The sequence below is a fragment of the Diadema antillarum genome, unplaced genomic scaffold (genome assembly GCF_040938485.1).
Source record: "Diadema antillarum isolate AM-2024a unplaced genomic scaffold, OU_Dant_1.0 seq00001907_RagTag, whole genome shotgun sequence".
In the NCBI taxonomy this organism is placed as follows: domain Eukaryota; kingdom Metazoa; phylum Echinodermata; class Echinoidea; order Diadematoida; family Diadematidae; genus Diadema; species Diadema antillarum.
In genome coordinates this window covers 55,780-73,863 of record NW_027272573.1, presented here as the reverse complement: position 1 = coordinate 73,863, position 18,084 = coordinate 55,780, and the positions used below count along the sequence as shown (strand labels likewise).

Genomic DNA, 18,084 nt, shown 5'->3' with positions numbered 1-18,084 from the left:
TCTGTTCAGTAGGTGAAATGCACATGTGGAAGGCAAACATTCACAAAAGATCATTCTGCTGTATTCTAAATGCAAATCTGTGAGAAAAGTGACAAGACTACAGAGACTAATCATACACAGAATAAAAGAGAACTAGAAAATAGCATTGCTGCCTGCATGCCTTTGTTAAGCTTGATATGTGTAAATACATGTAAGACATGTGACTGTTAATAACTGGTTATATGGAATGCATAATGGGAACAAATTCTCTATGTTGCATATGTCATCACTTTAATAATTTTTCTATCACTGCCAGCATGTTCCCGTTCCAATTTAGGATGCATATATTGATGTCCACCTTATGAACCGAGATTCCGCGTGAGAAAAGTTATTAGATATAATTAACCTAGCAAACTTATATTTTGGTCGTAAGTTGTATTCACTCCTTGATTCCACAAACTCGGGGCACAATAAACAATCTTTACAAATATATTTACATTTTAATGACATATCTATGCATTTGTTTTGACCTGCTGCATGTATTTTGTGCATGGGTGGATTTAATTTTGCTATCTTCTCCTGAATTTGATTCCTCAAGAAACATTTACCTCCCGAAGAAACTGACAACAATTCAAACAATGCGTTCATATGCAATACGCACTTGAATTATACCCAGCTCACTGTATCTACTTATACATAATATACAGGAAGCAATTATGACTCTAACTGAACACTCACAACTCGAACAAATGCCTTCCTTATGCAGTGACCATGCAAACAACTTGTTTAAGCAAGGCTGTGGGAGAAACTTTTGTTTCAGCCTACAAAGCGCAGTAGTTGTGACAGTTTAAATAGCACATCCCTCTCCAAAATGTTTCAAATTACACTCTAGCCAATGGAAGACACAAAACTGTTCCGACTCGAGCCACGGAAATCGACTTAAATGACATCACCGACCCCAAAATAAATCGCGGGAACTGCGTGCCATCCCATTCTTCTAGATCCCCGGGAAACATCCGATCGCCAGCGTCTGCATATTTGTCCCGTAATGGATTTCTGTTTGTACAAATATGCTGCCCTGGCCTGAAGGGTTATATTTTTGGAGACAGGCAGTTAGCTTTTCTTTTATTGCTAAGAGAGTATTCATTTCATCCAAACGCATATAGTTTACATGCAATGTTTTACAGTAGCATGGAATTTAAACAGGGGTTCCCTTATTCCGTGCATTTTTGGAATGCCTCCTGAACAAACTGTTTGTGCAGAAGATATTAAATACATTGATATGAATATGAAATATGTATGTGTGTGTGTGTTTGTGTGTGTGCATCCATGGCTGGGCATACAACACAGTATCATAGTGAAATATATATAAAAAAATCACTCACTGAAGAAAAAACAAATATTTGATAATCCATTGTATGAAGATGAAATATGTAATGGATAATTCAATATGTTTTCTGTATATTCTTGCATGCCTTGCTTTTGTAAATACCGCACTGAACATTCAATATCCTTTATGTGAGCGTTTTGTTTAGTTTGTGCATCTATATCTAATAGTGATATTTACAATAGAAAATCTGATTTTTGCATCTGCTTTCATTAGCATCTGATGGTACAATATACGTTTCCAGTGTACCACAGATGTAAAATATCAAACTTTATTCTATTGTGCACAGAAAGGATATAACTTGCTAGATAAACTGTCTGCTGTTTGCTCAGGGGTTGCCTCTCACATTACTTATCTTTGTATCCTTTTACTACACTGATGTGAACTTGATGGAAATGAAATAGAGAAACTGATAATATAGCTATTCAAATATTTCCCACTGATTACTCTATATGCCAAATATTTCATGAGGTTTTTATATTGCAAATTTTGTGAGTAGGCTGGTATGCACAAATTCCAAAACATGCCAAAATATTAACTCTGATCCTCACGTGAATGTGACGTGCATGTATATTTTTCTCCATTCAGTACTGTACTCCACAATCACGAATTTAAGCACTCGCAAAGTTGTTGTGAAGTCCCGATTCATGAAAAATAAGACTTTCATACTAAATATATGGTGCATACAGCAATTGTACAAAATTATAATTTCAAGTAACTTGCAGAAACTTAATTCTGAATAATGACCTGAACAAGAAAAAGTAATATCAAGATTTGATGAAATCATGATAAGGATGTGGCAACTGTGTGTGATCTCCAGTCATGGTGTGGCATATAAATACCTGGATTCCTTGGCACACGTTGCTGCGTGGATCGGTAGCCGACCGCTCTTGTCCGCCACCGTCTGCTTGGCGCCGTGGCGAAGGAGACACACGGCACCTTCGTACCAGCCCTGTAGGGAGGGAAGAACATAGAGGCATCTTTCTCTCATGTCGAGCAGGTTGATGGAATATGTTTATACTGCATGAAAAAATAAAATATGATATTGCTTTGTCCCACACTAGAATGACAATAACACAGGTGACCCAAACTGCTGCAAGCACCTGTATTATCATGAGAGGACGGGCTGTGATAGAAATTAGTTGTCGCTATTCAAGGCTCTCGACCAGCGAAACCTCACACATGCTTAGGGTTCCTAACAAGAACTGCAGGCCTTTTGTCGGCAAGCTCAATTATTACTATGTTGTCTTATTGTAGGCTTGGATTACTCACTGTTGTTCTGCAAAATGTTTTTAAAAACGTAGGTTCTTCCAGCATGCCATTAACAAGACAAGTTCATTCATACTTTTCTGATTATCAGTGTTGTCATTATTAAAATATCTTTACTTTTCTCATCATCTGCACTTTACTGCTTTTATAATCATCATCATCAACAATAAAATGTCAAATTCTTTGAGTATTATCTTCTTGTCAAAACGGCTCAGGAGGTTATACAAAGTAAAAACAAATATTTTTAATGGTACCTTGCATTTGAATTTATTTAAAGAAATGAATATATATATATATATATATATACATATACACATATATACAAATATATCCTTATTATTTGTTTATATTAGACATAAATTATATTCATATATGTGTGTGTGTGTGTGTGTGTGTGTGTAGATGTGATGTGTGAATGTGCAGATATGTATGAAGTGATTCAAAGTTCATTAAATACTATGTACTCATGTAAGCATTAATTATGTTTATTGCTTTGTACTACTTTATATAGAAATAATCATTTTAATTTGAATTGAATTGAAGTAAAGCTTGCATGAAGACTCTGAAGATATACTGGGATATTGATATATTGTTTGATGTTCCGTACCCAATTTCCAATGTTCCTTTCTTCTAACAAATATTTCTCCTTGAACACTCAGCTTCTTCACATATTCTTCAATACATTTGTGGAATTTCTGCCTTCCTGCCATTTCAGAATAAATGTGGTGTCATAATTTAAGGAATATCATTCCTTTTTTCCCCTTTATAATCAGGTGCGAGACAAACTCCATTGTGATGGTGCAGCTCAACATCGAATAGTGCCCTTTTGTTCGAAAATATTTGGTTCTGTATGCTATCAGCGCTGGGTATTTTTCTCCTCTTATATTGTGTGATATTTTGTGGTGTGGAACTGATGTCTATTCATCAATAGGTGAGAGAGAGAGGGGGAGAGAGCGCGTCTCTTTTTTCTGACCAAGGAAAAGACAGAGAGAGGGAGAGCTCACTCAAATCTTTTCACGAGAGAAAAGTGAAAGTAAATGTGTGTGCTGTTTTTTATTACTTTCTTTCTTTTTCATTATTCTCCCGAACCTTTTCTGTGATGAAGGTTAAAAGGATGGTCGGGCCTGGATCAATAACTGCATTAAGTCGGGGGGGGGGGGGGGGGGGGGGTGAGGGGGAGTTGGCAGCATAGAAACTGGATCAGAGTCAAATACGTTGAGTGATTTGGCAAAACCTCATCCAGGGTGAGGGGATGACGAGAGTTACAATAGCACATTCACTGGCACGCGAGCGAGGGCACTGCTAAGCACACACAGTTGAACACTCATTTCTACCATAAACAGGAATGGTAGGAACCAATAATTGTGGAGACATAAAATGACGACTGTTAAATGTCTCAGCATTCATCATGCTTCCATCACAGCCTCAGTCAAGAGGAGCTGACAGCAATGTTTGACCAGCTCGGCTCTTGATGGATGCAGAAATGAGATGTCATTGCCATGGCAACGGTTTTTTTCAGGCCAAACTGTGTTTTCAGAGAGTTTTGAGAGCATAATGATGACTTTTAGCTGCAAAGTAGTAGTACATGCAGTCTTGTCAGTCTCTTGCGTAGACTACAGCAAGCAGAAATACCAGCAGCTATGACAACCATGAATTCTTAATGCATCCGTTGCTTTGGTATATTTTGTTGGCATAACTACTTATCTACTGATCAAACTATATGATGGCACTTTGCTGTGAGAAAAAAACAACTTTTTTTTTAATAAAACCTATAAAATTATGGCAATAGATGAAATAGTTCAAGTGAACTTCAAGCAATCTATTCATCAAAACAGCCTAAATAATGAATATCGCACCTTTCTATTCACTAAAATAGTTTTGCAGGGAGATTTAGAATATGACAATAGTTTTAGAAAAATAACTGATGATTCTGAAATTATCTAGCTTCCATAACTGTCATTCAAAAGGCCTTCAAAAAGACTTCATACAGTGTATGTAGATTGTAGTCAGATTGTGCAATAACATGTATGCACAGCGTAATTTATTTTAAGAATGGCCAAAAAGGCCTTGTCGATTAACTGCATATAATGTTGAAGAACCTTAATGAGAATTAAACTGCAGATTTGACTGAAGAAGACACTGAGATTGAGCATGAGCATGAACCAATAAAATTACACATTCCATAACTTGATACTGTCATAAAACTATGTTAAGGGTAGCAATTATTCCCCCTGCTTTCTGAAAGCGGTTAGTCAAGTGCTCTTTACATTTTCTTTATATTGTCGTCCACAAATGACACAACAACCTCTAGTAGTCCTCATCCAGCAGTTCCAACACCAAATCTTTAAAAATTCAGAACTTTTGCATCAATTGTCCAATTTTCCTCAAACTTTCACTGATGTATTCTACTAATGTTGCTGCTTTCACTCAATTCACATTTCTCTTTTGGTTTAGGTTTCCTTTCATGACCTCTAGTATTCTCACCTCATACGCCGCCAGACAGAGCGGTGTCCTCCCAATTGCATCCTGGGTGTTGATATTGGCCCCCATCTTGAGAAGAATCTTTAGCATCTCCTGTTTCTTGCCAAGCACTGCCTGACTCAGCGGGGTCAGACCTGGTCCAAGCAAAGAGGGAACAAAGAAGTCACTATCGTGTAACACTTGCAAAAGATGGGGGAATTAAAATTTCATCTCCTACAAAAGCATCATTTTTCCTATGAAATGGACAACTAAGATAGGAAAGACATTACCCGTTTCTTGCAAAGCACTTATTTACATGTCAGGGTACAACTTAAAATGCTGATTTTTTTTTTGAAGGCCTGAGAGTAGTTCATACATGAGAAATAATAATTTTCAGTTTTTTTCCTTATCTTTAGTTTTAGGCCCGTATGTTTTCCCTTCAAGTGAGTAAAAAACCCCTCCCCCAATAGAGTACATAACTATTCTTCTTATTGAGGGGACGTTTGAGAACAAGGGTGCATCTTTCACCCTGACCAGCTTGAAAAGTTTGTACAATGATCACAGATCCAAACTCACATGTACTCGATATGTGCTACATAGAAAGTGATTACACTAACTAATGAACCCAATTTTAACCAGAATCTGAAATCTCCCATGTAGACTTTGTATGGGTACCCCACAAATCCAGCAGGCAAACAACATTAAAAGATAAAATATTTATAAGCACCCAATTCAGAGATACTTTGAATTAGAGATACTTTGAACGATGTGGACCAGTAAAAGACAGAAGACTTACTGTCAAAAAATCATTACAAATTCAAAAAAGATACTCTCCATGATGAGTTCAGCCTCATGACACACTCACATATAAGATCGCTTCTCAGAAATGTGCGATGTATCCAATTATTCATTTGCTTTACGCAGGCAAAGTGACAAAAATGGCCTGCATGTCCTTACAAGTACTGTTCATTACATTTATGCCGGAGGCTATTCTACTTCCAGTACTCCTCTTTAATGATAACATTTCTCCTTTATCACAATACTCTGAAAGCTCATGTAGTGACTACTCTGCTGACAAAGTCATCATACAGTCGTGAGAAATCACACAAAAATAGAAGCTTCTTTTTTTCTCCACCACTACATAATCATGTTAGCCTAAAGAATTTACATATATATTTCTGAACTGAATTGACTTGAACTGAATTCATTTTATATCCATCAACAAAAATACTTATCATACTTGCTATTTTTCTTTTTTTTACAAAGTGATATCCTATGATAAGAAAAAGCATACAATCAAAATCTAATATTTTTAATGGACTAAAAACAGTAATAACAGATTGATATATGAAACTAACTTAAAATCTACTATACAAGTAGCCCAAAGTTGTGGTGGTTGAGCCATGTCATATAAACCAGTGACACAACATTTGCTCCTGTGACAATTAACTCTGGTCTCATTTTCTCCGACTTAAGGGCTAGGGTTGTAGGGTTTTAGGTGAAGTTTGGTGTGAGGATTAGGATTAGGGTTACAGGTAAGTTTGTAGGTAGAATTTACGTTTGGCTTAACATGCAGACATTTCATGTTAGCAATTGTCACAGGAGCAAGTGTCATGGAACCATAGAATAAACCCTATTAATTTCATGCCTCACGTGATGTCTGCTTCACAGACATAATGTTGAAAGAGTCAAGATCTCTGCAATATTTCACATTTTGTAATTTCATAAAACACTTTACGTGCTTCACAGAACAAAGGCTGTATACATGTGGATGATCGGTCTCACACAACTTCACTTCTGTCCTTCTCATTCTCAGCTGACAGCAATAGCATTGCTAAAATTGGAGTGCAGTGTTGGTCATCTCATCAAAGACTGGATTATGGCAATTAAGTGATTTGCATGCAATCCTTTTGTCTATGAAAAATAAGGCCTAAATGGAGTTATAATTCCATTATTTGGTCTACAGTAGCTGAGATATACAGGGCTGGCCGAACTCGCCCCCCCCCCCCTCCCCACACACACACACACACACACACACACACACACTTTTTTGCACCTGTACATAGGAATACGTAGGGTGTCACCACTTTGGGGCCCCCCCCCCCTCCTCTTTTTATCCCCGAAGTGGCACTAGAAGAAATAGAATGATACCTTTGAGCATGGCCTTTGTTGAAAGCATGGCGCTGGCCATGACATATACTACAATTCAGTCTGTGATAAGTAAAAATGTTGAATAATACATCCCAACACTGATCAATATGTCTTCAACAGTAAAGCAAGACCTCAAATCAATGGATGGTGCTGTGTGTGAGCATTTTGTTCCTGATTAGCAGAACTAAAAATCACGTGTTTGCAAGGATTTTTGTCTGTGATACACAAGAACAGAAATCATTTGTATGCCAGCATGTGCTCTAAGATAATCAATATTTGAATTCCTTTGGCAGCTTTTGTTGGTCATTATTTGGTCAATTATGACAGCATGATTTATTTGAAAACATATGGCTGCCCCGTGTGAAATGATTTGTGCGCTGTTATTTGGTCAACAAGGAACAAGATGTGCAATGGTCAGATTTTTGCCAGTCACTCCACGACACACTCTCAGAATCCCTATCCAGGACAAACAAGTTTAATGATGGCTAAATCTAGTTAAATGCATCCAAATTAACCTTTATATCTAATACTGTATCTAATGTCAGCTGCCGAAGAGTCCTTCCCCTTCGATCACCATTGGCTCTGCTCAGGAAATCAATTAATTGCATCATAGAGTGACCACATCAGTGGCATAGATATGTGGTGCGTCATCATGTCACCCATTTAAAGTCAAAGATCATAAAAGGAGGAAAAATGCATGTAAACCAACTTTGGCAATATAACCTTTACAGTTTTCTTACTTCTACTCTTTTACATGTAACATTGCACATATTTTCACTTCATGAAGTAATGCAAATTATACATCAATTTAAAGCACAGCATCGAATGAATTGGGATCTGCCAAAAACCAAACAATTATTCTCCTGACATTATATGGCTTTTGTGATGACACATCACATTGCATCACATCACATCATGCCCTATCTCACCCATAGGGTTCCCCTGAAATGCCTCAGCATATGATATTGCAATTATTGGTGAGATTGACGAGGTTGCTGATGATCTGCTTATTAGCTGATTTTTAAAAAAAATCACTGAGGCTACATACAATCTTTTGATGAACATTACTAACTTGTAGCAGTCGGGTTAACCCTGTACAGAATACATTTTCCATATAACTTAGTTTTGAAAAAAATTTCAGGTTTCAGAATGGATGACAGTACGGATACAAGAATACTCTAGCAAAACCTTTGGCAAAAAGTTCTACTTTAGAGTAGGCAAACTTTAGCTTATGAAGTGACTTATAAAGTAACATTTGAAAAAAAAAATGAATTGAGAGATTTCCTTTACAGAAGATGTTTTCCAGTAGTCCACTGGGTTTAGCTTTTGATGAGCAGAAGTGTCCACTCTCGACTTTGACCCTCATCTTAACACATTTCGTGATACTGAATTGTTTGAATGTTGGGTGCAGTACAAGCGTTGATAATTACAACTTCTATTTACTGTAAAAGTGGATACTTTCATGTGACTAATTTTTCGCGCTCGGCCGGGTAAGAAGAGTTTTGTGTGTTTTTAATCCCGCCGGATCAAGACATCAACCATGGGAACATATAGCAAGCAAAAATATTTGCTTGCTTTCATTTTCACTTGTTTCTGGTTGCGCGAAATGCGCGAAAATTTCAACACCGCGAAAATTTCCACTTTTACAGTATCTGTCCTTGAAACTTCATAGACTGCATCCCCATTTAAGAACAAAAACAAAACAAAACAAATATCAACACATTGGCATCTTCATGACAGAAGTACATGTGACAGATATGCACCTAGAACTCGATTGATGTGTGTACAATGTATGTGTGCATGTGTGTGTGAGTGGGTATGAGTGTGTGTGTGTGTGTGTGTGTGTGTGTGTGTGTGTGTCACGCACACGTGGGTGAGTCCTTATGAGAGCATCTGCAGATGAGTAACAGCTAGAATAACTAAACTAATGATTTGCTAAGTTGATGCATCACCTGCATGGTAAGACAGATGGCCAACATTATATACTCACACAGAAAACGATATGTCGGCATCTACTGTAGATGCCATACCTGAATACAATGCTTTCCGTCAATCTGAACTCTTCTCTGCAATTCCAAACACCTCAATTATTTCGAATCCCCATCATATGGGCTAATCAAGTCTGCTCAAATGAACTTGCCAACACTAGGCCGACATGGTGCAATTACTAGATACAGTAACTATCAAAGTATCATACGAGAAAAAATACCGTTACTATACACTAAACGAAACAGAGATGCGATAAAGCTTTTCCATAGACAATGTCAAACAAACTACACTTTAAATGAAAAAAAAGTGAAACTCTAAAATGTAGGGCATATGGCAGGAGTAATATACACATAGTTGTATATATACAAATATATGGCTTAATTTTTGTTATGGCTTAATTTTGTTATTGTTCTCTCAGTATCAACACTTGAGAAAGGGCGGCGAGACGCTCGAAAATTTGTGTGAAGAAATAAACCGTTGGTGAATACAGCATGAACTTTGTTGCAGCTTTGTTACTTATATACAGAGAGAGAGAGAGAGAGAGAGATGTAGAAACAGATATCAAAATAACATATAAATTTGGCTCATATTAGTTCCTCTACAAATGTATAGATCTTCATTTAGAATAATTGCTGCAGTATGTCATCAAGTACTTCTTCCATCTAACTCCGGACGAGATATATTTAAAAAAAATTACCTGGCAAGATTTATATGTGGCTAACTGACTTGGTTCTTTGCAGTTGTGGGTCATTAAAAATTACATCACATGTCGAGATGACATCACAAGCCTCTAAACATGCAGAAGGCATTCTACCGTCACCTTGCTGGGAAAGGTCACGCAAATTAATAATGAATGCAATCATGGAAATTGCTGCAGGGGAAATATGGAACGTATTGTGGCTGTATTTACGGGAGGCGTAGATGCTATATCATTATTCCAGCTAGTATGTTTCACTCTGGTTGTATATAACACTGATTGTTCTCTCTCCTTCTCTCTTATTCTTCTCTGTGGACGTCATGCATGACATCCAATTGCCTCAATTTTTTTTTTCAAGGGCTGGGGGTAATTTGATTGGCTGCTTTCTTCTTTATATTCATCACTTGTTCCTTATGGCAAAGTTGTCATTGGAGATACAGCAGGTGCTGCAGTCTTTGCCAGTGCTGCATATCACTCCAATGAACATCTGTTACAATGAAAGACTGTTGTATATATATATACACACACATATATATATATAAGGGTATATACAGATATATATAGATTTAAGTACGATCTCTGTCATATACATATATGTAAATGTATATTGGTCATACATATATATAAGTTTTGGTCAAAAGAAGCATATATGTCTTTATACCTTTAATCGCAAATACTCCATATATATGTATTATATGTATTTTTAAACAAACTCTTCATATATACATACATATATATATATATATATATATATATATATATATATATATTTGATTTGTTTATATACTTTCATTCTATCTGGTGATTACAGAAGAATGATTTGCAGGATTTTGTACATTATACCCTCAAGATCCCTTATTAGTTTTTTGTTGTATTCACAGTTAAAGATAAAGATATTTATAATAGGTTGAATTTTTGAAAATTGATGTTGTTATAAGATATGTTATATGATGATTTTCTGTTTTATAATGTTGGGGCAAAAAAATGTCTCTTTTATGTTTTATATGCCATTTGAATGCTGTTTATGTAATTGTACAATGTATACTTTGTGTTTTGTAAAAAGCATGTGAACAAAACAAATATCCATGATATGGACAATAAAGAATGAAATGAATGAAATATATATGAAATACATATATATTTACACACACACATGCACACACACACCCACAAATATATATGTGACCCGCTACAACAAAAGGATCCTAAAGTCGCTGACGGCCGAGCCAAGAAAATCGAGTTTGAAGTCACATCATCAAAATTGGTCAAAACAATTTGATTTCTGTTTTTGGCAGAATTTCGTATTCTAATATTTTGTCCATCATCTGCCGAAATTTTGAAGCTAAATAATCCAAAGAAAGGCAAGAAATTAGCGTTTTTCTGGGCCTTGATTTTCCGACTTTCAACGTAAGAGAAACGTGTCCGAAGATTTGGATTTAGCGTCGCAGCTAGACTCCGCCCCTAGCAACGAGGGAGTGATCTTATAGGTCAGTGTGTGGCATCCTGATTACCGATTGGTCGTGCGTAGACCGCTGGCCCTAAGCTTGACTGAACATGGCAGAGGTCACTAGGAGCGTGTCTTCTATTGTCAAGCGGTGAAAACTGTCTCGCCTCCCCATGACCATGATAGCGTCAGAAGGACAACTTTGAAGGCGTTTTTCTCAAAACTCTGATTTTCTCAACCACTTGACATGCGCTGATAAAATCATCGATATCTCTGCAACCGAGTACATTTATGAGTTCTGCTATATATTAAATGACAGAAGAAGAGTATGGGAATAATATCATGCCATTTTTAGAAAATTGTCCTCCCCCGACTTTAGGATCCTTTTGTTGTAGCGGGTCACATATATATATATATATATATGTATATATATATATATATACACAATACAAATACAGCACATACCATTGCCAGCTGATGGGGAACATGAGACTCCAAACTAAACCAGTGCTATGCTTCAGAGGACAAGCCTTGCCTAGCCTATACAATATATACCATCTTTCTACACGGCACTCAATGTTACACACACGGACATGCCACGCATTAATTAGGTACTAGTAAATGGCAAAATATGGAATCAAATCTGGTCACGTCTGCCATCCAATGCGATGGATGTCTGGTGCTTCCACATGCTCATCACCATAGAAACCAGAATGATCTATCACACACATGTAATGAATCAACACAAAGAGAAGATAAGATGGCAAAAAGGTTGTTCCATCGATGCATGACAGACAGCACATAATAGCCTTACATGTGTCGTGTCCCTTAAAAACAAATCATTGTATTATCATCCTCTTGGTTATAAATGATAGCAGTTGGTCCATAATGACAGTTACAGTGAAAGTCCATACAATAATAAGCAGGATCAGCACAATTACAGACAATAGGCACAAAACAGAGCAAGATGCATGAATTGTTTTGACAACATCCTGTTGCCTTGTAGAGACAAGTGAAAACAAGGTCTACTTACTACACCATGATCTATAAACAAGCCTACACTGCACTACTTTTCATTGTGTTACTAGATCTGGTATAAACTCCTTATATGTGCAGCTAATAGAACTTGCACGACAAATTGGCATGAACGTAGCCCTAATTGTCTCTGTCCACCTGCGAGCAAGTTGCTATTTCCATGGCCCAGATAATTCATGGACCTAGTTGTTGGCAAGCACGATTACAAGCCTCACCGACAGACACATCCTCCCTGGCTCTCAATGACAGTGCCCTAAAAATATACCACTCATTAAAACTCAAGTGCCTTCAAACCGTTCATTAGCTAGTGTATTTGTGTAATACGGTTCGACCTCACATTATTTTTATCTTTATGACACCAGTCCTACCAGAAGCAAGCTATTCAGGTACTGTATACGTTGAATATTTTGCAAGGTTTTCATTTTTGTGAATTTAACAAGTCAGTTGATATTCGTGAATTTAAAAACACGCAAATAAGTTATAGACAATAGTTTACTCGTACTCAAACAAATGAAACAAATAATCAGTATTGAGTATGTTAACTGATGATAGAAGAAAAATGAAAGAATACACAAAGTAGTGGCATTAAAGAGAGAGATTGTATTACATTAAGTCTGTATGAAATGAGAGCCTTTGTGAAATAACACTTCAAGAACAATTTGGCATATTGTATCTAATATAATTTTTATGTGTTTACTGAATGTATCAAGGGCAATGTTAGTGAAGGATATCAACAGTTACTTACATGAAAAATATGTCTGACTCTAAATGTCAATTCCAAATATGTAAGACAAAAAAAACCCCAAGAAAATATCCATTTGGCCTCTTGATGCTGTATCAACTCAAATAAACATCTACAATTTTTCATGACAAGGGAGGTAGGGATCTGAATACCACAAAACAAAAATGCTTTTACATGTATGTGTTTGGGTATAAGTGTATTATCATTATTATCATTATCATTGTCATTATCATTATCATATCATTATTACTATTATTATTATTATTATTGTTATTATCATTATTATCATTATTACTACTACTACTATTATTATCATTATCATTATCATTATTATTATCATTGTTATTATTATTATTATTAGTAGTAGTAGTATCATTATTATTATTATTATTATTATTATCATCATCATTATTATTATTATAATTATAATTATAATTATAATTATTATTATTATTATTATTATTATTATTATTATTATTATTATTATTATTATTATTATTATTATTATTATTATTATTATTATCATTATTATTATTATCTTACAGGTGTGACAGGTGGTGAGAAAGGATGTCACAGGATGCAAGCTTTTGAATTAGTGTCCTATAATACCTGCCAAAGTTGGCAAGAGCCATGGCAAAAAATATCAGTATCATCAACATATAACTTTTTTTTAAATCTCACTACTTAATTGTGATTCTATTATTTTTAAAGCCACTCTGTTATTCAGAAGACAAAAATCAGGGGTACAAGAAGTTTTATAATACCAAGAATGAACAATAATACATAGCTCCCTGAAAGTGTTTTCTTCTCAGAAAAGAAAAAAAAAATGTAGGCTGTAGTATCGTAAAGTATCTGGCTACAGGCAGTTAAATACTCACTACACAGCCTGGCTGGAAAATAGATAAACAGCCTCTTTCACAGAATATCACCTACGTCATCCTTCAACTTCTCTACCTCAATCCGGTTTGACACGGATGAAAATTTATCCACCTCCTTCTACGAGCTGGTGACACTTGCATGATTTCTATAAAATTCTTCAGATTGACTGATCTCCATGACTACTATTCACTCTGGCCAAATCTATTGCTATTTCTTTTTTAGTCTCGGGCATCCCCTCACAGGCATGCATTTTAAATCATATTTACATCAAGGTTATACAGACGTATTAAATTTTCACATACAAGGGGTTTTGTGTTTAGCTTCAAGGTAAATCAACCTGTTTGGCAAACCATTTGAAATTTTTCACATGAGATTTTTCAACTAAAACTACCCTAGTGGTTGTGTTTTGATGGCTTTGTAGTAATGCTATGCAGTGACATCTCCTTTTTACTAAAAATGTCTACTTTCAATCAAATTCAATTATACTTTCAGGTATATACAAAGATATCATGTCTGAAAATATTGCGGGAACCATTTGCAACCCACAAGTTGGCATGTTCTGAAAGACTTTAATCCTCAATGAACACAAACAGAGTTGATAAATATAGCTGGCTCCCTGGGTCTTTTATCAATTTTTTCCCAAACTCACGACTAAAAACACCATATATTTAGCAATCCTATTTTTTTTTTTTGGCAAATTGGGACTTGCAGATAATTCTATGAGTGGTTAAATTCGTAACCTTGGAGTACTTCCATGAATGAGAAATGTCTGTGTGCATGTCACATTTATGGCAGAATCAGGTTAATATTTTCTCATGTTTTAAATTTGTGAACAGCACCTGACTTATCAATAAATTTCCAAAAATAAAACTTTGCAAAATATACAGCGTATCAAGTAATTTGCCCATAACTTTTGACCACCCATCTACTCATTGCATTCCTAAGTTCCGGACAGTATTTTCATCTTTAATGAGATATGTTGGTAACTGAGACAGCAACAATACACCTGAAGATCTCAGTAATATTACATTCAGAGTTGTCAGAATTAGTTCTATGTTATTTATGATTTTCCATTGAATGCTGAATGATTTGAGAGATACATCTGTATATCATTTGATCAGCTTCCTGTGATACTCTAGAATTTTACCTCGGGGTTTCTGCTCTAAAAATAATATACCAATGAAATGAACTCCCTTAATAGGCATTTATCATTTCCCCCTGTAAAGTCTGGAAAGTATGGTATTTCATAGATACTGATATAGATTATACCTACAGCAAATCATGCCCCAACCGTCAGGCATATTTCACAAATTCTGTGGGTGTCATTAGCACTTATCAACAGCATACAGGCAAACTACTCCACAGAACAATTCCATGAACTAAAATTACATCACGGCACTACAATACTGCCGTAGGCTTTTTCTTTTCTGAGGGACCAATTTAATCTCACACGCAGATGGAAACCACAAAGAGCAACAGCTCATTCCAAGCACAGCTATTTAAAACACTCTGCAGCATTGACCGGAAAGCCCTTTAGGGATTTATGCAGAAAGTCTGTGCCACATTTAGGCCATTGTTCTGCTTTATACTTGGATTATGATTCCTATTCCAAGCAGGTCTTATACTGGGAAAATGGTCTCTTCACATGCTGCTTTTGTTCTGCTACCTAGAATATGATATTTTAAAGGGATGGTACAGTATTGGTGGAGATGAGAATTGGGCTTTTAACTTTTTGCGAGATACCAAGAAAACACTTATGAAATAGTACAGAGCATACCATTCTAAGAGGAATTCAAAGTTTATTTGATGAAAATCGGGTTTGGAATGACTGAAACATCCAAAAGCAAAGTAAAACAAAGCGATCGTAAAAAAGTGTGGGTCCCACACTTTATTAGAATCGCTCTGTTTTGGATATTTCAGCCATTTCAAAACCAATTTCCATCAAATAAACGTTGAATTCCTCATGAAATTACATGCTCTTTCATATTTCATAAGAGGTTTTTCATTATCTCACCAAAAAATGTTAGAAACCTGAAATTAGTTCTCAACCAAAACTGTACGATCCCTTTGAGTCACAATTTTCATGCATATTGGGCAGATTCATATCGATGTGCCCATCTGGATTTTTTTACTGATATTGGTTGTCTAAAAAAAATGACATTGTCTGACGAGAGCATAGGTGATGATACCAACTCCATTTATGTTGGAATGTAGAAAATTGAGAATATTTGAATGAGTCTATTTTCATCTAGAAGTATACACTATTATTATTATGATTTTATTATTATCATTATTGCTATCATTATTAATATTGTCATTATTATTATCATTATTATCATCATTATCATTATCATTATCATTATCATTATTATGTTATTATTATTATGTTATTATTATTATCATCATTATTATTATTATTTTATTATCATTATTATCATTACTATTATCATTATTATTTTTTTTAATTATTATTATTATTATCATAACTCAGAGGGGGGTAACTCCCACAGTAAAATTTCATGTACATACATTGTTGCCACTTATTCATATCAAATATATCGCACTTCTCTCTTCTTCTTCTCTTCTTTTGCATGTGGATAATGGGTTTGGAAATGAAATCACACACACACACACACACACACATACAGAGATTCCTACAATCACACAAATATCTTTTTCTTTACATACAAAGGTGTTTTGTTCTAGATCCCCTTGTACGATCATCTTGTGTAACCTGTATTACATAGCATTATGATTAGTATTAGTATTGTTATCATTATCAGTGTTACATTATCATCATCATCACCTCACCAGATCATTATTATTATCATCATTATCATAATCACCTCTTTACCAATCTCCCATTCTGCCAGAGCAGTGAAAAGTCAAGCTAGTGATTGTGATTTACATGCCTTACCACCCCAGTATATCAGCTGCTTTTTGTGTTTTTGCCAAAGATTTCTCCCTATCCTCAAGGGCGGACGTCCACTTGGGCGCGGACAAGCCCCGGAAGGGTTGCGGAAGCAAATTTTGTTATTTCGGCATCCTGTCCGCGACAGACGCGGAATAACTTTGTGAATCGGCTTGTCCTGGGACATTCCTAGGACTGTCCGCGGACTGTCCGCGGACTGTCCGCGGACTGACTGCGGACATTCCTAGGAATCACTCCGGAGGAGCGCGAAATACCTCGGAATATGCTTATCGTAGCCGGGCAGCGCGGAAACATCTAGGATTACACCAGGAATGAACGCGGACAATCAGGATGCCTTCCGGACAACACAAGTTAGGCATGCGGACAAACTGCGGACAATACCAGGAAAATGGAAAGGTATAAATTTGGCGCTGACTTTGACTTTTTCCTCATTTGACTGCTAGCCGTCATTGATGCTCCTTGTTGTGCTTCCGCAGTAGCTGATGATATTATATTAATATGATTGGTCATTATTATTTGATAAATGTGACCACCAAAAGTCGAAGAATAGGATATTGTCTGCATGTCGGCTGACGACTCATTTTTTTTTTAAATTTGTCTCATCTGGGAGAACAATTTTTTCTCTGCCTACAGTCACATGGATGATATTCGCAAACTTTTTGAACCATAAATACATAAAAATGTAAATGTATATATATATATATATATATATATATATATCATGTTGATAAAGTAGTCCACGTGTTGGCAAGATAAAAAGATAAGTAACAAAACTGCAACAAAGTTCATGCTGTATTCACCAACGGTTTATTTCTTCACAAGAAATAAACCGTTGGTGAATACAGCATGAACTTTGTTGCAGTTTTGTTATTCACCAACGGTTTATTTCTTCACAAGAAATAAACCGTTGGTGAATACAGCATGAACTTTGTTGCAGTTTTGTTATTTATGTGTATATATATATTCTTTATTCCCTTTTTTTAGACCTGTGCTTTATCCATCGTGAAGTATATACATGTTTTGTCTGATACTTCTGTAGAGCATGCCAAAATGATCCTAATCATTAAATTTGTTTTTCTTTCTCTCATTTTTACCCTTGTGCATCTCTAACCCTCTCTTA

At 35.8% G+C, this 18,084-nt stretch overlaps 1 protein-coding gene across 1 annotated transcript in view; it reads right to left on the bottom strand.

Annotated features, from left to right (window-relative positions):
- LOC139713123 (uncharacterized) overlaps positions 1 to 18,084 on the bottom strand; it is a 62,343-nt gene that overhangs the window by 20,808 nt on the left and 23,451 nt on the right. The window contains exons 3-4 of the mRNA XM_071624877.1: positions 5,120 to 5,250; positions 2,209 to 2,318 (exon numbers count right to left, since the gene is read on the bottom strand). Coding sequence (XP_071480978.1) covers positions 2,209 to 2,318; positions 5,120 to 5,250 — 241 coding nt within the window. The remainder of the gene's footprint in view (positions 1 to 2,208; positions 2,319 to 5,119; positions 5,251 to 18,084) is intronic.